The sequence below is a fragment of the Ammodytes marinus genome (genome assembly GCF_949987685.1).
Source record: "Ammodytes marinus genome assembly, chromosome: 2".
NCBI classification, from domain to species: Eukaryota; Metazoa; Chordata; class Actinopteri; order Uranoscopiformes; family Ammodytidae; genus Ammodytes; species Ammodytes marinus.
In genome coordinates, this window is record NC_137231.1 from 33714902 (window position 1) to 33737898 (window position 22997).

General features: G+C 38.1%; 1 protein-coding gene across 1 annotated transcript; it reads right to left on the bottom strand.

Moving 5' to 3' along the window:
* Nucleotides 1-18606: 18606 nt before the first annotated feature.
* Nucleotides 18607-22747, bottom strand: mymk (myomaker, myoblast fusion factor; the record flags this gene model as incomplete). The annotated part of the gene is made up of 6 exons (XM_080046931.1): nt 18607-18819; nt 19055-19195; nt 19400-19516; nt 20117-20265; nt 21674-21788; nt 22613-22747. The coding sequence occupies 6 exons, from the start codon at nt 22745-22747 to the stop codon at nt 18607-18609; spliced, it is 870 nt and encodes a 289-aa protein (XP_079903057.1).
* Nucleotides 22748-22997: the final 250 nt, after the last annotated feature.

Consider the following 22997-nt stretch of genomic DNA (forward strand, 5'->3'; position numbering starts at 1 on the left):
ATGAAATACACACTTACCCTCTTGGTCGTACATTACTAACTGGCCTAGACTTGAATAATGAGTTAGGAGATTCAGGCTATTTACTTTTACCTTACTGGACTTTGACCTACAAACAGTGGGGTTGAATCCGTTTTTCAATGTTAATGTTTGATTCATGCTTGATCTCTTCCCCCTCAGACGTCACCACTTCAGTTTTTTTTTCTTCTTTTATTTGTATTACCAACATAGGCTTCATTGATGCAGACAAGGCAGAATTGGTTCATAAAACTTAAAAAGAAAAACCAGAATGCAGAAAATTAAGTTTTTGACATTACCTCCCCTCAAAAAAAATTTGGTCAATTTGATAGGGTTTTCACACATTCCAATAGCATGTTAATATACTAATGAAGATCAAATACAATAAAAATATAAACCACTTCTACATATTTTTCTTTCATAAAATAGGGCAACATGGGTATATCCAAATGGGTATTGGATGCAATTAAATATAAGTATTGACTTTTTTTTCAACCAAAACATCTTATGATCTATGATTGTGATATAGGCTACGTATATTGAAATATGCTGTATTAACCGTTTTTTTTTTTTTTAAATTGTGAGGAAAATTTCAAAACTGATCAAGATATATCACCAACAAACTTATCCAAATGATAACTTACATTTAAAGAAATTGTTGTATACAAATTATTTCAGAAGTTTCTAAATAAATGAGCACATTGGGCAATATCTAACTAATTATGCGTAACATTCCATCTCTATGAAAACCAAAAATCTAGATGTTCGATAAAGCCAGAGTTAAAATCTTTATTTCAATATTACAACATAATAATCTCCAATTGTGTACAGAACAGGTTTTTAATTTCATATATCAAAAAATGCAATGCACAGGTCACAGATATTTGCGGTATGTTTTTAAGAGAAAAATTTATCATAAATCAGACAGTTAACATATAAACAAATCCTTCAGTAATAACCTTCAGAATCATGCTTTGGAGGATTATGTAAAGTTAAGTTGATGTAAGTGCTTTAGAGGTTAAGATTCCTGGTTCAGTGTTGAAAAAACAAATTTTGAGATAATGCGTGTTAAAGATCAGACATATACAGATGCAAACAGACAAAGTTTAGTCAAATAAACACCTTTGATTTAACCTAGCATTAGAAAAGACATATTATGGAAGCAAAATAGACAAAAATCTCAAAATGTACCTGAGCTTGAAAAAACAACTTTCTTGACTAAAGTGCCTCAACCTTAATAAGACACTTCAAGAACACATATGTTTATATTCAGCTTTTTCATTAGAATTTCAACAATATTTCACATGCATTTGGTCGGGTAACTTTAGATGCCTCATCAATTTTTCATTTAGTTGCAAGAAGGAGCATTGGGTACAGGTGTACAGCGATCCACAACAATACGGACCTCTACAACGTCAACACCTCTATAGATACCAGTGATGTGCGCAGATTTAGTTATCCCGCTGTCATAGGTGCGGGTGAGTAGTGCTGTGTAAGGGATATCTGCTCTATACTTATATCCCACCATATGGGCAGCACAAGAGTGGTTTGGTGGGACAGTGACCTCCACAGATGAAGAGTAAGACTTTGAGTCCACCACAGTGGTTCCCCAAGAGAATTCTGATGTTGTCTCAACACTTAACTCAATACCCGTAGAGCCGATTACTGGGATTTTGGCGGTGATAGTTGTACTGACACCGATTGTGATGGCAATGCTGGTGTCCCACCTTTTCTCCTCCTGATGCGTATGGTGGAGCGAAAATGTTTTAACAACTGCTCTGCACTCATTGTTGGTGATGGAGGACTTGCTCAAGGTCTCTGGAGGAACGTTTAAGATTTTTGCCTGATTAGTGTTGTACCTGACATTGGAGATTTGCTCGCTGGATACACGCTGGATCTCGTAGGTCAGGACATCGTAGTACCTGTACCAATACTCATCCCTGCCCCAGGGAAGGAAGAAGCACTTTTGCCCAACAACTACCTTTCCAAGACCGTACTTGTTCTTCCCAACATATATATCTGACCCAGAACAAGTTTTGACTGAGTTTGGGGGCACTGAACCCCAGGAACCGTATTTCCACACTAGGTTCTCAAAGTTGCCTTCATTCACTAGGATCTCAAATATGTTAACTGACCACATGCCGGTGCTCTTGGGATAGAAGCAGCCGTGCAATGTGTCGGGGCTTAAAAAACCCGCATGGCATTCACTTTTGCAGATGTAGTCGGTGCGTTCTTCATAACTGTTGTAAATCCCCACAGCTCCATCAGGGACTCCAGCTTGGTGTTCCGACCATTTCACCCATTTCAGGTTGGTGGAGGTTTGGGTCTGTCTCTTCTGTCTCACCGCACCAGTAGACTGAAGGAAACCTCGTGTTTGGGTCGTCTTATTCAAGGTGATTTCAGGAATCCCGTCCTCTGGAGCTGGGGTCTGTATAGAGGCTGAACAAAAGAAAGACACAGAAGCAATGAGTTTTTTTGTCAGCTGGATGTTAGCCTCTGCTCTAAAGTCCTTTGCCCATCAGACACAACACGAATAAACGGCACATGAATCTGAATAATTCTTAAGCAAATTGTAGGTACTATTTACATCGAGCGCAACATGATTTACGATTTGAATTATTGATTTTGTGGTAAATGCATTATGATTATTTCATAACACAGACCGGTTTCTTTTACCTTGTATGTGCTGTGAGCTATTATTTATGTCCTGAATACTCTGTTCCGGCAGGACCAGTAGAAATACCAGCAACAGCTTCATCTGGAGATAAAATACGGTCTAAAATACTTTTCTCTATGAAGACTGAACAAACAAAGACACTGAAGCAATGAGTTGGTGTCAGCTGGATGTTAACTTATGCTCTAAAGGACTCTGCACATCATACACAACACGAATAAACTGCACATAAAGTTGAATAAATCTTAGGGTGTATTCACACTGGGAAAGTCCGCTAGTTCACTTGCTTTGGTCCAGACCAAATAGAGTTTAGATTTTTTTTGTTTGGTGTGGTCCACTTTCACATTGCCCCTTTTGCTAGTGAACCAGCATTACGAAGCAAAACCACACGTGAGCTGAGGTCATTCATTCATTGGACAGACATTCTGGGGTGGAGAGAAGCAGGAAGCACGGAGTTAAAACTGCGAAATATACCATTGATATAATATGGGGTTAAAAATAATAAAAAGGCCTGCATCTAACCTATAAATAAAGAGGAAAAACATCAAATTATTGTTGTTTCATATGGTTATAATATGTAGCCCTATGTCAATGCCACGTTATGTGGCTTGTAGCCTACGATATGAAACATCATTTTTACTGTATTTTTGGTGCTGGACGCGCGGCTCGCGAGAAGAATAGGCTCAAGCTGACACTCAGCTGATTTAGCTGTGTATCAGCTGGGTCGACGCAGTTCAGCTCCAAACTGACACGGGGATAGTATTGACGGTCCCGTACATGGGAAGCAAAATAAACACACACTTCTTGCGCAGCGTGAACCTGTTGGCACTGTGCGGGAGACACTCCCCTCTCCTTCATCTGATCGCTGAACACATTCAGCATATTTACGCGTCCTCTCGATCAAATGTAATATATTGTTCTGGGCTCCCCAAACCACAACTTATCGTCCTAACAATGGCGACAACAACACTTTCCCATAATGTGAAGCTGACTGCAATTTATTAAAAAAGAAAAGAAAGAAAAGGCACAGTGCGTCCTGCATTTGGGTCGGATCGAGTTCGGACAAATTCACACCACAAACGAACTGCAGCAGAGTGCGTTTGGAAACGGACCGAGACTACCTCTTCAGCTGGGTCTCGGAGCGTTTGTTTGGTCCGCCCCCGAGTGCGATTGCTGTATTCACACCTGCCTGAAAGATGCGCACCGAAGGCAGAAGTGCATCTGAGTTCGTTTCAACCGAACTAAACACGGCATGTGTGAATACACCCTTAAGCAAATTGTAGGTACTATTTACATTGAACACATGAATACATCATTGATGAGGACTCTTTCGTACTTGATGATGAGACTATAAAGAAAGAAATTCATAACGGCAGTTTTCTTTTACCTTGTATGTGCTGTGAGCTGTTATTAATGGCCTGAATACTCTGTCCCTGCAGGACCAGTAGAAATACCAGCAACAGCTTCATCTGAGATAAAATACAGTCTAAAATACTTTAAAACTAAAATTGGCACGGTAAAAAACAACAAAACCTTCACACTGAAATAGTTTAACATTTTGAGCATGCATTCAGTTTTTTCAGTTATTAAATTTTACCTTAAATCAGACATTTGAAGACATTTTCAGATTAAGAGTGGAAATGTTTTAAATCATCTCATAATTTTCCCTCAACTATTTTAGTAAAAATATTATTTGTTGACAAAACTTGAGGAATACTTACATAAATAAACTGAGGTAAATACACAATGAAATACACACTTACCCTCTTGGTCGTACATTACTAACATGTCTGGACTTGAATAATGAGTTAGAAGATTTAGTCTATTTACTTTTACCTTACTGAACTTTGATCTACAAACAGTGGGGTTGAATCCGTTTTTCAATGTTAATGTTTGATTCATGCTGGATCTCTTCCCCCTCAGACGTCACCACTTCAGTTTTTTTTTCTTCTTTTATTTGTATTACCAACATAGGCTTCATTGATGCAGACAAGGCAGAATTGGTTCATAAAACTTAAAAAGAAAAACCAGAATGCAGAAAATTAAGTTTTTGACATTACCTCCCCTCAAAAAAAATTTGGTCAATTTGATAGGGTTTTCACACATTCCAATAGCATGTTAATATACTAATGAAGATCAAATACAATAAAAATATAAACCACTTCTACATATTTTTCTTTCATAAAATAGGGCAACATGGGTATATCCAAATGGGTATTGGATGCAATTAAATATAAGTATTGACTTTTTTTTCAACCAAAACATCTTGTGATCTATGATTGTGATATAGGCTACGTATATTAAAATATGCTGCATTAACCGTTTTTTTTTTTTTTAAATTGTGAGGAAAATTTCAAAACTGATCAAGATATATCACCAACAAACTTAGCCAAATAATAACTTACATTTAAAGATATTGTTGTATACAAATTATTTCAGAAGTTTCTAAATAAATGAGCACATTGGGCAATATCTAACTAATTATGCGTAACATTCCATCTCTTTGAAAACCAAAAATCTAGATGTTCGATAAAGCCAGAGTTAAAATCTTTATTTCAATATTACAACATAATAATCTCCAATTGTGTACAGAACAGGTTTTTAATTTCATAAATCAAAAAATACAATGCACAGGTCTTAAAAATATTAGCGGCATGTTTTTTAATAACAAAATGTATCATACATCAGACTAATAACAAGATATGAGCAAATCCTTCTTTTATAACCTTCTGAATCATGCTAGGACTGATTACGTAAAGTTTAGTTGATGGAAGTGCTTTAGAGGTTGAGATTCCTGGTTCAGAGCATTGAAAAAAACAAATGTTTAGAATAGATAATGGCCGTTAAAGATGAGACATACAGATGCAACAGACAAAGTTTAGTCAAATAAACACCTTAAGGCACATTTTGGACCTTTGATTTATAGCATGAGAGAAGACATGTTATGGAAGCTAAATAGACAAAAATATCATTTTACCTGTGGTTGAAAAAACAATGTTCTTGCCTGAAGTGTCTCACCTTAATAAGACACTTCACGAACACATATGTTTATATTCAGCTTTTTCATTAGAATTTCAACAATATTTCACATGCATTTGGTCGGGTAACTTTAGATGCCTCATACATTTTTCATTTAGTTGCAAGAAGGAGCATTGGGTATAGGTGTACAGCGATCCACAACAATATAGACATCTACAATGTCAACACCTCTGTAGATACCAGAGATGGATGCAGATTTTGTTATCCCACTGTCATAGGTGCGGGTGAGTAGTGCTGTGTAAGGGATATCTGCTCTAGACTTGTATCCAACCATACTGACAGAACATAAGTGGTTTGGTGGGACAGTGACCTCCACAGATGAAGAGTAAGACTTTGTGTTCACCACAGTGGTTCCCCAGGAGAATTGCTTTGTTGTCTCAACACTTAATTCAACACCGGTAGAGCCGATTACTGGGATTTGGGCGGTGATACTTGTACGGACACCGATTGTGGTGTCAATGCTGCTGTTCCAGCTTTTCTCCACCTGATGCGTTTTTTGGAGCGTTAATGTTTTAACAACTGCTCTGCACTCATTGTTGGTGATGGAGGGATTGCTCAAGGTCTCTGGAGGAACATTTAAGATATTCGCCTGATCAGTGTTGTACCGGACATTGGAGATTTGCTCGCTGGATACACGCTGGATGTCGTAGGTCAGGACATGGTAGAACCTGTACCAATACTCTTCACCTTCCCAGGGAAGGAAGAAGGCGTTATGCCTAGCATGTACCTTTCCAAGGCCATACCTGTTCTTCCCAACATATATATCTGACCCGGAACAAGTTTTGACTGAGTTTTGGGGCACTGAACCCCAGTAATCATATTTCCACACTAGGTTCTCAAAGTTGCCTTCATTCACTAGGATCTCAAACGGGCTACCTCTGATCTCTGTCTCTTCATAGGGGTGGTGGCAGTAGGGACCCTTACTGGGGGTGTAAAAGCCAGAGTGACAGCCATATTTGCAGACGTAGTCATAGCGACTAACATAACTGTTGTAAATCCCCACAGCTCCATAAGGGAGATCGCCCCCCCATGTCATCCATTTCAGGTTGGTGGAGTCTTGTGCCCGTCCCTTCTGTCTCACCGCACCAGCAGACGGAAGGAATCCACGTGTTTGTGTCCTCCTGTTCAAGGTGATTTCAGGAACCCTGTTCTCTAGAGCTGGGTTCAGAATGGACACTGTAAAAAAGAAAAGCAGTGAAGCAATGAGTTGGTGTCATGGGTCTGCTGGATGTTCTCTGCTGGACTCTTTTGTACTTGATGAAGACACCGTAATAAAATAGATTTGTAATGCCAGATTAATTTTACCGTTTATGTCCTGTGAGTTGTCCTTTACAACGTCCTGAAGACTCGGGCCCGTCAGGACCAGCAGAGATAACAGCGACAGCTTCATCTGGAGATAAAATACAGTCCAAAATCATTACGTCCTGTTTATGACACAATTTTAAAACAAATACTAATATCTTCTGAGGTTTCTCTAAAATTAATTACCCTCTTACTGAAATAGTTGAACATTTTAGGGACATTTTCTCATTTACTTTTTCCTCAGGAGGGCCAAAAAGTGTTATTTTAATCGAAGTGTACAGGGCAAAAATTGCCCCAAAGAGGCTATTCAGTTGTTGGTTGATTACCCTTCAGTGCATACTTTAAAAAAAGTAACACTCTATGAATATAAAAATTATATATATATTTTTTTATAAATGTCTTTTTTAACTTCAGTCCTAGCCAAACATATTCATCTTAGTGTTAACCCTTTAAACATCAGTTCCTTTACATAATGTCAAAGAAGAAAGAAAAAAGAAAAGCTGTATACATACCGCCAATCGGATTTTTTGGGGAGAAAACTGGCACCAACTGCTATAACACACAAAAAACAAAGAATTTCAAGAAATTAGTGCAAGGAAGCAAAAGTATAATCCAAGAAAAAGTTCTGTTTATTTCATCTATTGGCAAGAGGGCCAGAAAGTGTGGTTTTAATTGAAGCATATGGGCCAAATATTGCCCCAATGAAGCTATTCAGGCGATGCTTGATTACCCTTCTGTGCATCCTTTTAAAAAAGTCTCACACTATGAATACAAAATATATATATTTTTTTTATACATTTCTTTTTCAACTTCAGTCCTTTCTTTACAGAACATATCATCTGAATTTTAATCTTTTAAATGTTAGTACACAAACAATGAATTAGAAGCAGTATACATACCACAAATCTGATTTTTTCTTTTTTTGAAAACTGGCACCAACTGCTAAAACACACAAAAAATAATATTATTTCAAGATTAGTGCAAGGAAGCAAAACAAATATTTAATCTGGTATCATTTATCGGCAGCAGGGTCAACAAGTGTGGTTTTAATGGATGTCAGTGGCTGGGTTTCCATCACCCTGCTTTCATTCTTATTTTGCATCAGAAAACGGTGATTGAAACGCCAAAATTCAGAAAAAAAACATCCTCTAATTTGCAAAAAGTTTTTACGCTTGAGGTGGTATTTCACCTCTGTGAAAAAGAGATAATGCTTATTGTGTGAGATGGAAACACAATTTTCTAAAAAGTTGTGACTTAAAACCCCAAAAGACCATAAATGGTCCCAGGCTGCAAAAAGGGTCACACAGTGCATTATATAGTGTTGGTATATGAGCTGCCATATGCATTAAGGCACAGAGGGTTAAAACAACCACAACTCATGATATTCACATAGACCATTTTCTCCAGGAGACATTGATTTTGATAAATCTTTACAAAACAAAATTTTAAAATTATAAAATGACTATTAGGGTAGAACCATAAGCAATACATTTATAATAGTAAAGATTGATGATCTGATCTTGATCATCAGTGATTGTCTGTCGGACAGAACTCACCCTTACAACAGCTCCAAACTGAGTTTCCACAGCCCGGATCCTCCAGGTTTATATCTTCATGTTTATGACCGAACCATAAAACTCTCACTGTGTCTGACAATCATCAATATTAAAGTGGTGTAGTTGGTTTATTAACAGCGGTGGAGGGCGACTAACATGAGATTCACTGATAAGAAAAAAACGTGACAACACAAGAATGAAAGGCAGATCTGCACATTCCTCTATGATTTACAACAATGACCTATTTAAAAAATCAAAATAGATTTCAGTGTGTTTTTGTATTTGTTAATGATCTCAAATCTTATCAAGGTTTATTGAAATAACAGTCTGATGCCAGTCAGTGCCCCCCCTCTCCCCCCAAACAAAAATACTTTGTACAGGTCTTAAAAATGCATTTTCAGCATAAATGCATTTTAAATCAGGCAGTAACAACATATGAATACATCAGACAGGAAGAACCTTCAAAATAGTGATATCCTTTCATTTATACCAGTACAAAATAGTAGTCAAAATAAGTAATGATTGAAATAAAATAAAAAGTCTGACCATTGCTTTAAAAAACAGTATATATATATTTCACATGCATTTTGTTGGATTATCTATTTTTCTTTCAGGAGCAAGAATGAGCATTGGGTACAGGTGTACAGTGATCAACAACAGTAAGGGCATCTTGAAAGTCAACACCTCTGTTCATACCAAAGATGGACTCAGATGTTGTCTTCCTTCTGTAGTATGTACATTACTATTTTATTTCTTTTTAATCTGCATGCATTGGTGTGCTTTTTGTTGTTATTTATGTATTGACTCTATTTTTATACATTGTACTATGGATCTTCATGTGTCCTGAATAAAATCATATATATATATATATATATATATATGTGCGGCTGAGACGTGCTGTTTAAGGGATTTCTGCGAGTAGTTTAATAGTTGTAGTAGTTTTTATTCAGCCATCATACACAATAATCTTAAGCAATATCACAGTGTCAACACATTCACCAGTCAGTAACTGAAAAGGCTTAAAAGCTTGCATATGCAGAGCCTAAATTCGTATCAAGCTACCCACCACTAATGTTAATAACTGTGTTTTATCGTCTGAAGGTAAATGTGTCCATATACAGTATATATACAGTATACTGAATATATACAGAAGATGTGCTTCAAAAATCACTGTCACTATGTTAGTTTAAAATCTATTGTATTTCAATTATACAATCAATGAATCCCTATTTGATTTAAGTGAAGTTTATGTTTTACTCTTATTTATTTAAATTTTGAGGTAATTAGAGGGATGAAGAGCAGCCGGTTAGAGAAGAGAGTGGGCTGGTCACTGAGCCAGTGATGGAATGTGGAACAGAGGGATCGACACTGTTTTCAACCTCACACAACCGTACATGAAATGTTATGTGAAGAGGCTAAATAGATCAAGGTAAACAGGGAAAAAGACTTGGTGTTTGATTGGAGTGGACGGAGAAGTGCAGGTTTAAGAAGCGGTCCCCTGTAAAATCTGCAAGGTTTTAAAACATAAGTTTAGAACTGGCAACAACAATCACTGATAAGCATTCAGAAAAAAATTACAATTTAGGCTAAAGAATGAAAGGCAGATCTGCACCTTCCTCTATGACCTATATAAACAAAATCTAAACAGATTTCAGTTTGTTTTTCAATTTGTTAATGATCTTGAATCTTATCCAGGAATTTTAAGGAGTGAAAAGACAGTCTGATACGGCAGTGAGGTTTCAAGGCAAGGCCAGTTTATTTCTATAGCACAATTCAAACTCAAGGCCTTGAAAGTGCTTTACAGGGGCATAAAATACATCACGATTAGACATTAGAAATTGCATTTAAGAAGTAGTAAAAACAAAGAAATTAGATCAAGATTAATGATTAGCCTACACTAGACATCATGTTGGCTGATCACATCCGTGTCTGTTCAGACTGAAGTCAGTTATCTCTGCCCTAGAAACGGTTGTGCTGTATCAATCACCTTCAATCTATCACCTTTTACACTTCTTGTTAAATGTTATCTGTTTCTCTGTCAAAAATACGGACATCTACAAAGTCAACACCTCTGTCCATACCAGAGATGGACTCAGATGTTGTCTTCCCGCTGTAGTATGTGTGGCTGAGACGTGCTGTGTAAGGGATATCTGCACCATGTGGACAGCACATGAGTGGTTTAATAGTTGTAGTAGTGTTTATTCAGCGATCATAAACAATAATCTTAAGCAATATCACAGTGTCAACACATTCACCAGTCGGTAACTGAAAAGGATTGGAAGCTAATATATGTTTATTTTTTGTTTAGTTATATTTGGGTTAACAGGATTCGTTTTGTGACCCTGTACTTCTGGAGGGGGTGTGACGGCCCGCTGGCCTAATATCTATTATATTGTTGCCTATTCTAATATTGTTGTTTCCTGTTCTCGAGAGGCAGTTGCCTTGAGCTACGTGACCTAGTTGGAATCACCTGGGCCCGGTGATTGCTCGCTATAAAGCCCCGTTCCTACCATCCGGAGTTCCCCCCTTTCTTTTCCATTAATGGTTACCTTTTGTTCATGTATATAACACCTCACACTCACAACACACTTTGCACCCACCCACCCACCCACACTCACCAACACCTTAACCACTGACTGTACTGATTAAACATACTACATTGTATTATTTTGTAACATTGTGTTCCAAATTATGTTCACTTGAATACATTTTAGTTATTTTTGCTTTAAAGACTTTGATTTGTCCTGGCTGAAGAGCCAGGTTGTGACACTACCCAGCACAAATGTTCATAACATTGTGTTTATATCCATCTATAGTTACATCTGTTCATGTATGTATGTGTATATACAGTATATACACTATATTGCCAAAAGTATTGGCTTTCCTACCTTGACTTGCATATGAACTTAGGTAACATCCCATTATAAATCCAGAGGGTTTAATATGACGTCGGTCCACCCTTTGCAGCTACACGCTAAGAAATCAAGGTACAGGGATGGTCCTAAAAGAGTACAAAAAAGTTCTCCCCCCAGTGGTACCTTAAGAATTGGTACATGTTTGTACCTTCTTGTGTTTACCTCTAAGAATATTTATGTACCCCAAGTGACAAAAATGTACCCATTGGAAAGGTACAGTGAAAATGTGAATTCTGCAAGTTTTCTGCATTTCATTTGAAGTAAAGCAGTAATCTTTAAGTAACTTATTAAATCTGTTGTCTGATTGGCCGGAGCTTATGCAGATGTAATTGTCCAAACAAAGACAGTGAGGCGATTACTGCTTGACTTCATATGAAATGCAGAAAACTTGCAGAATTCACATTTTCACTGTACCTTTCCAATGGGTAAATGTGTCACTAGGGGAACAGAAATGTTCTTTTCGAGGTACAGACAAGAAGTTACAAATATGTACCAATGTTTAAGGTACAGTGTTGTACCCTGCTAAGGTACCACTGGGGGGGACAAAGCATTTGTACCCTTTCAGGACCATTCCTGTACCTTGATTTCTTAGTGTGTATAACAGCTTCAACTCTTCTGGGAAGGCTTTCCACAAGGTTTAGGAGTGTGTTTATGGGAATATTTGACCATTCTTCAAGAAGCGCATTTGTGAGGTCAGTCTCCGCTCTAATTCATCCCAAAGGTGTTCTCTTGGGTTGAGGTCAGGACAGATAGATGGATGGATAGATAATTACTGAATTGTTTGCAAAAAATACCCCTTTCCTAGACCTGTAAAAACAACTAATTTGAACCTTAGTTTGATGTAAACGAGCCTTTTACTTTTTCTAATCTATATGTGCTTACATTTACTACAGAGAGGCAGCAGAGGGCAGCAACATTCAGTCTATTCAAGTATTGGCTTCACAAGGAATGTTGTGTGCTTTATTATCTCTTTTCTTGTGGGCAGTAACTCAGTCTGTGGGGACTTGGGCTAGAAACTTGGAGGGTCGCTGGTTCTAATCCAGCATGGACCAATATTGGAGTGTGGACTGTTAGCTGGAGAAGTGCCAGTCCCCCTCCTGGGCACTGCCGAGGTACCCTTGAGCAAGGCACCGAACCCCTAAAAGTGCTCTGAGCGCCGCCTCTGTGAGACTGGCTGCCCATCATTTTGACATCTCTCCTTCAGTGCATGTGTAAAAGGTCCTAATAGCGTGTCAGTATTCTGGGCCTCATTGTGTGTGAAACATTTGTTTAACAACAAACAGAGTGTAAAAACTGAATTTCCCCCAGGGATTAATTTTTAATTGTGAGAATGTGAAAATTTCGAATCTGATCCCCTGAACTGAAGTTCTCCTCATTTGATGATTGGTGGATGACACAGCTTACATTTACAATGACAAATATTTGTGTCTATATTTTATGATCAAACACGCACTTATTAATTAACATTTACCTTTAACCCTCTTGGAAATCTGATCTGCTCTCTCGTTACCACTAAATCAACTGGCAATAGACAAAGGACATGGCCTGCTAAATATGGTGATTAGGGACGGGAGGTTGTTTGGAAAAGTTTGAGGACACCTGGTGGACAGTTTGAGGAGTGCAGCTCGAGGAAGTTTCACTCAATGATTTCAATGTATTTCTAATTAATATCTTGAGCGAAAAATCTAGATGTTGGATGAAGCCAGAGTTAAAATCCTTATTTAATTTTTGTATGACATAAGTGTCCACAGTTTTTACCTTAATTTTAGATACAGCATTTTATCATTTTATAAATACGGAAAAAAAATACAATGACAGGTCGTTAAAAAAGAAATTTCAGCTTGTTTTTAAAAAGTAAATGTCTCATAAATCAGACAATTAATAACACATGAATGAACCAATCCTTATGAAAAACCTCCAAAATAGTGCCAAGAGTGATTATGGAAAGTTTAGTTGAAGTGTAAGTGCTATAGAATTTGAAATTTTTGATTCAGAGTATTGGAAAAAAAAACTAATGTTAAGTTAATGGCAAAGAGCAAACAGACAAGGTTTAGTCAAATAAACACCTAAATGTACATTTTGGACCATTTGATCTATAGGGGAAGGTGGGGTGATTTGTGCAACTTTTTACTCAAAGTGATTTTAAAGTCAGGCCTTGACAGTTATGTCTCCAACTCAAATATGTACATATATTTCAGGATGTTGTGCATCCCTGGCAATAAAAACTTTGGATCTGGAATAAACTGTTTAAGAAATATAGCTTTCGGAAAAAAAGTTGTCTTGTCGCACAAATCACCCCACGTAGTGGGGTGATTTGTGCGTCATTGTGTCACAATGACAAAGTCACCATCATCATCTTTCTGGCCATCTGAACTCTCATCAGTGGTGTCGTTAAGTGGTATTGAGATGTCACCCTCTTCTGAGCTACTGTAGACAATCACTTTCTTTTGGTGACCAGCGTATACAGCCATGCCACTGGCACAACTCTCAGAAATGTACTTTGCACTAGTTGCTCCGTGCTTGTGGAACCAACTGCCACCTGACAAATGTGATTCCCCCTACATTTCTGCCTTTAAATCAAGGCTCAAAACCCATATGTACACCCTGGTGTTTCCTCCCCATTAACCTCTGCACTACTTACTTACCTCTGCACTACTATCTGTGTTTATGTGGATGTATGGGCTTTACGTCTTTTATTTTGGTTATTGTTATTTTACCTTCATTGTTTACCTACTGAATGCACTATGTACAGCACTTTGGACAGTGCAAACTGTCATAAATGTGCTTTTATAAATACATTTTACTTACTTACTTACTTATAACTCACCCAGGCCCTTGCGCACAAATCACCCCATCCCCAGAATTTTGGATAATAGGCATGATGCAGCAATTTAGGGTTGACATTGTGCTAACTATATAGACTCAAAGTATAGCATACCAAAGCACTAAAACATGTGTCAAATGTTTTCAAACGTGTCTATAATTGTTCAGACACAATAATCAAAAAACCTTGATCATGGAAATTTTACTTTGAAAGGCAAAACACAGTTTTTTGACCTTAAATGTGCTTATATCTTATTCCTTGTGTCTCCCTTCTTTACAGGATGAGTCAAATGGATGGCTCTTCTTAAATATGTGGTCACATTTCCAATTTCTTCCACGGTTTTCTAGAAACAAGGGGTTTTGCAACTTCCAAAATGCACAAATCACCCCACCTTCCCCTACTAGTATGAAAGAAGACATGTTATGGAAACAAAATAGACAATAATTCAAAATTGACCAGTGATTAAATAAAAACAATGCTTTTTTTCCCCCTGTAGTGTCTCACCTTCAGTGTATCATATAATATGCACATCAGCAGTACATATGTGTTGAAGCTGCAGCTCTAAGCAGCAGCTGACCATTTACAGCAGCTGAGAAAAACAGCTTACGCACAGAGAAAGTACCTGCTGTCTCACTAGAAAGTCTCCACATATCCACACAGCACCAACATACCAAACATACCTTCACCACAGTGCTTTACTATGGGGCTTAATTGAGTCTAATGGAAATTGAGATGGCGCATTTTTCTCTTTGTACCTTCTCCTCTGCATATCGGAATATTGTAGGAAAAGTGTTTTTTTTTCTGGTGCAGATCTCATATTTTCTTATTTGTTCAGATGTATTTGCTTTATTATATTTCGATTAACCGCTGAAATTCCACGCCGCCGGGGAATGTGGCTGCAGACGACCACGGAGGAGACGGCCACGCTCACACGCGCGTCAATCAACGCTTATTGTGTTGACACGGTCCACCAATACCAACCTGCGGTGGATAGGCCCTCAGACAGAGAGAGTGTGTGTGAGTGTGTGTGTGTGTGAATCAGTTTTTCTGTTCTTATGAGGTCAGTGCTTTGTCCTTAAGATCAGTTGATCTTTAAAATTACATTTGTATTCTCATTGTGAGATTTGTCTATTTTGCTTTCCTAACATGTCTTCATCCACATCTTACATGTCTTATTAAATATAAATAAAAGGTCCAAATGGTATACGACCATATTTAACTTTTCTGAAAAAATTGCGATATAAAAAGTAATTGTTTTAATGAAAGTAATCAACTGACAAAGTGTCGCAAGGATATCTATAAGTTAAAAATGTAACCTATTTAAGGCCTATTCACCTGCAGTGTCTGGCCTTAAAGCTTGAATGTAAGGCAAAGAATGGACTGGTATTAGATTCAAGTCGGCCTAACTCTTGAGGTCAGCACTACAGACAGTAGAAAAAGCAGTTCCACAGTCCTGAATGTGTGTGGGCCTCAGCCCCTCAGCAGGGAGGTGTGGGAGAGACAGTGGTCGTAAAGGAGCTGAAAAGTGTTTCACACTTGTGCAATAAAAGGATCGAGTTACCGTGGTTGTGAGGGCCAGGCGGGGAGGTGCCGGTGGGCCAGCCAGCCAGACAAAAACACCTTTCTCTGGGCAGAGGGAGCTGGCGGCTTGGCCCCCGCTCAAAACATTCCCTGGAGGTGGAGGGAAGGTTCATTCACGTTTTCACACTGTTTTGTCTGAGAGACGCAGAACACGTTTGTGTAGTCTTTGGGTGTCTAGTGTTCGGGGCAGGTGACGCGCACCGACGCACGACGACGTTTCTCCTTAAGCGCAAGTGGAAGGAGATACTTGGGGTTTTTGAATTGGATTAGTGTTGCTAGACTGGAGTATGCACCAGTCAGGGTTTCTGTCAATGGTCAGCTTCTGTAAAGTGCATTTCACTGTATTATGGTTCAGACTGCAGGTTAAAGTTCCACAAGTCAGGTTTTTGTTTTTGCTTATATGTGACTCAGACGTAGTCTTTCATGGCAGTGTGAACTAGGGCTTGTAGCACTTAAACATTTGGCACTCAAAGGTGGAGTCAGCGATTTTGGAGAATGTTTGTTGATGATTTTTCTTCATCAAAATCAATGAAAAACTCCTCAATATTCGCTACCTGTCATTGCTGTATGTCCCCTGGAAAACTATCCAGTGTTAATTCACAGTCTAGGCTTTGTAAACGGGCATGTTGCTTGCTACAGTGGGCCCTTTTTATTTACCCACGAGTTTACAGAGCACTTCACCTAGAATCACTAAATCCTCATCGAACTTCATCAGTTTTGAGAACCAGTCAACCCTAAAGGTGAATATGCCGCGTAATCCTAGATCAAATGCTGATGGGTGAGCCTTGAATGTCGTGTTCTGTTATCGTAATGTCATGTTGAATGGATGTATTTTTGGCTCCTGTCTTGATGTCTAAATGCTTTGTCTTTAAGTGGAGCTCCTGTGATGCAAAACAAATTTCAGACTTGCTCTCACAATAAAACAAGTTTGTATCCTACTGTATATTAAAAATGTTATTTTATTCTCAAAAACGTTACAAAATGATCAAAAACGAACACACACACTATACCGAATAGAAATATCTTCTGTATTGCAATAAATAAGAATATATTAATAAAAGTTTTCATCGGAAACATTATACAGTCTGAACATTAGGGACAGTAGTGGAAGCCAGAGTGTCTCGGACAGTCAAGTCCACCTGCCGATCCAAATACACATCAAGATGCTTCCGTCTGGGCAGTCTGATGCGCCACATGACACATTTGGCGCCTCAAAAAAGACAGATAAAAACGGTAAAAAAAATTGCTTTACAGTCTTGTAATTCCTATAAAAGAATTTGGGCCGCGTGGTTCCTCTTGCCCTGAGACGGGGGGAAGAGGAGGCAGACGGAGGCTCTCCCCCGGGAAACATTTCTAAAGACAATTTATATATTTTGGAGAGATAAACCATCTGCCTGTTTGTTCTTGTCATAAATTTTCCCCAGTCAGTTTTACTGGCTTGTCTCAACCACCGTCTCACTGTCCGTGCTGTGTGTGTTCCCTCGTAGCATGCGGCCTGTCCACACATACATACATACTAGGCTCTTATTGGGTCTTTGACGGCACCGGAGGCCTTTTAATTCTCGCCCTTTGAGATGTTATACCCACATCAAGGAACCATATATTCTCTATCTGCTTCTCTACACTAGCTTGTGGATTCCTAAAGTCGCGGCTGACCTTGAATATTCTACCAGCCAATAAATATTCTTTGGAGTAGAAAGGAACGTCGTCGTGATGGTTGGTTTCCTGCAGCAGAAGATGGACTTACCAGCCACGTACAAGTCTATCAGCATTGGTCTGAAAGTTATTTAGTGATTTTCCCTACATCTATCTATCTATCTATCTATCTATCTATCTATCTATCTATCTATCTATCTATCTATCTATCTATCTATCTATCTATCTATCTATCTATCTATCTATCTATCTATCTATCTATCTATCTATCTATCTATCTATCTATCTATCTATCTATCTATCTATCTATCTATCTATCTATCTATCTATCTATCTATCTAAGGTGTGGAATGATAAGATGCTTCATGATGCGTAAGCAAATATTCTGCATCAACAGACTAACGTACTAACATTAATTATTTGGTCTCATTTGGACTATAAAAATAAGACCTGAAACAAAGTCTCTTTCTTGCACTTAATTATGAGCGAACTCAAGCGTAAACGTATAGGAAGCTACATCGGAGGGAGGCATCAAGAGACACCGGGTATTTTGAAATCAGCCATTTCTCCAGTCACTGTCTGAACTCGCGCTGATAAATACCGTCCACACACGCCCAAACCAACTGCTGCTGAAACATCAGCTTTAGAACAGGACCGTTATGCTAACTGTTAAACATTCATTCTGGATTTCCTACAATTTCTGATGATTTTTACCCCTAGAAACCATTCAAATGAGGTGGTTGTAAACAGAACTGTAGCTCCGTACCAGGTTTATGTCAGGAACATTACAAACCACTCACATGTCCCCCTGTGTTTTGCATAAACGGTGTAAAGTCAAACTTAATACTTAAAGCGTCTTCCCTGACAAAGTAGTCGTGTGCACTTTGCAGTGATATAGAAAATGAAGGTTGCAACACACCACAGATGCACCGAGAATCGTTTTGCAATCAAATTGAATCGTGAGGCCAGTGAAGATTAACACCTCTACTATCTACACCTGTACTTCTGGGTTAAGTCCTCCTATGTATCGAGCCCAATACACTTTCACTTCCAGCCGTTCATCTCTTTGAGCTTGCTGATGCTGGTCCCTTTAATGGGGGTGGAGGGAGGGGGGTTGTAGAGGGGCAGCGTTAGGGTGCTACTAGAGTCCTGTGATAATATCTTCTCGGTGGAGATCGACCAAATTGACCTAGACGACTTTTCCTTCTTCTTCTTGGTCTTGTCTGTCTTGTCTTTAACTGTACCAGGAGACATGGACTGCAGAGGGGGAGAATGAGAAAGCAGGATTAATGTGACATTTCCAGATTGCTCTTTGTGTGAAAGCTTCAACCTGAACCAGCAGAACAGGAGTGTGACGGGATCAAATCTATACAAAAACGTCAACCTTGGTTCGGAGTATAAGGTGTGAAAAGGCGCTTTTAAGTCTATCCTGCCCCTGCACACAGTATGAAGAGTAAAGTATTTTTATTTAGAGTAAATAAATGTAACATACACAGCAGAGGAGGGTGTAGCAGCCGAGCTTGGCAGCGTTTTGTCCCGTGCCTGCGTAGCGGTTCTTCTTTGGCAGCAGCAGGATGAAGGACACGGCCAGAGACAGATGGTAGAAACTGTGCACATAGGCGTAGTCCCACTCCTGTGGGGAACAGAATGCAGCACATCCTATTTAGCCTGATTTATTTCATCACGGTTAAATTATTTCAACATATGAAGACGTGTAGACAGGAGATAGTGGTAGTATTTTAAACAAAAAACAATCCCACTGCCTTGCCACGATCATGGCATTTTAAAATACTTTATCATTTTTTTAAGATTAGTTTTACTTCAATGATTTGTTCACCTCAAAGTAGAAGCGCAGCATCAGAGCGAGAGCGCCAAAGCAGCAGCCTGGTCCGACCTGCTGCGTGTAGACTTTCTTGTCTGGATACACGGCCCTCAACTGCTTCATCTTCTGCAGCTGAAATCACATAGAAATCTACAGATTAGATCCACACCAAACTCAAGAGTTAAGTCGCTATCACACCTGCCATTTTTTGGTTCATTTCCACCTTTGGCGCGGTTCCGTTTGGCAGGTGAGAAAACAACAATCGTTCTCGGCACCATTGGTGCACCAAACAAGCGCTCCGAGACCTTGTTGAAGAGGAGTTCTTGGTAAGTTTCCAAACCAACTCTGGTGCAGTTCGCTATTGTGAACTTGATTCAACTGCAGGAAGCTCTGAATATTTTTGGACTATACGAGCGCCACACTATACACACAACACAAGATATGAAGTGAGGAGTGAAGAGGAAAAGAAGAAGGTAAAAGTTTACCATATGAACATGCACAAAGCTATAATCTGCAGAATAGTAACACCAGCTCGCTAAACCTGCATTAGACAGTGAGTCACACACCTTTCTCACCCATTTGACAGTGATGATTCTAGTCGAGGCAAAGCAAGTTTATTTCTATAGCACAATTCACACACAAGGCCATTCAAAGTGCTTTACAGGGGCATGAAATACATCAAGTATAAAATACACAGTGGAAAAGCGAATGAAAAATATGAAGGCCACTCACCCATTTGACAGTGATGATGAAGACGGCTGATCCGATTGGTCCGGAGTAGATTCCGTATCCCAAGCGATCCTGGTAGACTCTCACAGCTGTGGTCAACACTCCAAACATGGTGATACTGGAGCGCTGAGGCTCATCAAAGTCCCCCAGAGCTGAAACAAGGAGACACATCAATTTTTAATTCACCTGGTTATTGAAAAATAAATCCAACTGCAGTGTTACATTCAGTTATCGATATCCAATAAATCCAGCATAATCAGCACTGATTTTAGATGACTACAAATGCCATAGAAATGCTAAAAAAAATAAAAATCTTTTTGATCGTTTTTAAAATTGTCTGATAGATCATAATAGTTCCTCTGTTCATGTTCTATTTTAATTTAGAATCGACCTGGTCTGTTTTTATTTCGTTATGCATTTTGTAACATGGTTAAAAAAAGTGCTATATCTATAAAGTTTATTATTGTTGTTATTATTATTATTATTATTATTATTATTATTATTATTATTATTATTATTATTATTATTATTATTATTATTATTATAATTATTATTATTATTATTAGTATTAGTATTATTATTATTATTATTATTATTATTATTATTATTATTATTATTATTATTATTATTATTATTATAATTATTATTACGTTGTGATATAAAGAGGATGGACCACTCAGTGCAGTCAGCTGTCCAAGCATTTGGCCCCTTACACCACGTGATTTAAAGCCCCTGTTGCAAATGTATTAATCTGAGCATGTGGCTGTGTGTGTGTGTGTGTGTGTGTGTGATCATATGAGAGAGCACATGTGAGTTGAACTCAAAGGCACAACACATGTTATCAACAACTGTTGCAGGCAGAGCAGAGTTGTTTTTAACCTTGGGCTTTGGAAGTGTAGTTGTGATTTAAATAGTTGTGTATCAATCAATAAAAGGAATCTCTGTGAAATTACACTGGAGTTAAAAAAAATGGAAAGTCATTGTGTGAGGATGCTTTGGGTCTTAGCATCTCTCTCAAGGTCATGTCATCATTAGGACTTATGGAAGAGACTTGTAGAGACCATCTAGTCAATCCACAACATATTCTGTTGTGATATGTAGTGTGGCGTTTGTTTAATTACATTTTTTTTAGTTTATAAAAAGTGCTTAGAGGGACTTTTGAATATTTCTGAAACAGTCTCATTTTCCCTCTGATGATTATAAACGACACGTTACAGTAAACTAAACCATCAGTGCAAAAAAATGTTTTTTTATATAGTTTTTCTTAATGCCTTTGTCATGAGTACGCTCACCCAGGAACAACAGATGGCATACTAAAAACACTACTGCTTTTGTCCAAAGGGGGTGAAAGAATGAACACAAACATAAAGTTCCTTGGAGCACCTTCAACAATAACGAAAAATAATTTCATGGGAAACTTTATGGGAATGTAGTACGTGTGAAATGGTAAACCCCAAAAAAGCTACCAAAAGGTTATCGGAGGGTGCCGATAAAATTTGTTTAAAACATATAATAATGGAAAAATAAATAGCCACTAAATAAACAGCCTTAGGACTTTACCTATGAGTGTTACCCACATAGAGAGAGCCGTGCCGTAAACAGTGAAATACTCCAGAACATCGTATCTCATGAAACAGACGATGGAGAGGCCCGGCCCTTCACATGCATGGTAGATCTGAGGACAGACAAACAAGCTCCAGTCAAACAGTCACTGTATTTACTTTAGAGGTTAAATGAAAGGATACACAATTAATTAATTAGCAATCTCCACACACTGTTCCAATTTTTTCTTTAAAAAGCACAATAATTAGCACCCAAAGACAACCAAGTGATTGTTTTCCCCCATTCAAATAAATATGTACTTTATAAAACTTGTTAATTTGGAATGGCCTTGCAATGTTGGATCTGGTGCCAATGCACCAAAAATACCAACAGTCATTTGGAGAATTAGCTATATATCTGGAGAAACTTCAGGTTTTATTCAGGTGTGTCAGTATTTGAGTTTGAGTAGCTCCTATATATTACCGGTGCAAAGTGTTAAAACAACTCCAATCATGTAAAAATAATGTAAATTTCTATGTTCCTTTTTCAGGAAACAAAGAATCTCAAATTTGATATGTTCTGCAGCAATCTAAGTCAATGAAGCCTTAAATTATTATGCAAACAATTGGTCCAGGTGTCTCAACATTAGTTGATGACTTCCTTTGTATATATGTAAATGAGGTTTATTTATAATTTGCTTAACATTGTTGGAAATGGATTCAACCAGGGATTATGTTGATTTTGGCATTGATAAACAGCTCTTATACTACATTCAGATTCTATAAAATGCTACCAAACCCCAACCTTACTTCTGATCTTTCATAATGAATCTTTCATAATATTTACAATATATTGTAAATTGTACAGAAACCTCAGTTCTGTCAGCTAACTGCATGTACAATAACTATGATTTCACTCAAACACAAATCAATCAATGAACAATAAGCGTCTTCTCACCGCGGTGAAGAACATGGTGAAGAAGTAGACCATGGCCTCCATGTGAAAGCCTCTCTTTGCGGCTACGCTGGCTGTCGGCAGAAACACCAAACTGCTGACTGTAGGGAGCAACATCTTGGCTATAAACGCTCCCATGGTGGACTCACACAGCACAGCACAACACAAGGCGAATAGAAAATTGTGAAGATGAAGAAAATGTCCTCTTGATTTTTTTAGAAGTTCCTCAGTCTTTGAAAAAATCTTAGAAGCAAGTGAAGAAGATAAATTCTAAATTAATAAAATAAAATAAAAATCAACTAAGAAAAGTAGGTGTCCTCAGGTCCTTAAGTCCTCATTGAGTGTGTGTAGTGAGTACTAGTGAGTGGACGAGCTAAAGGATGCATAC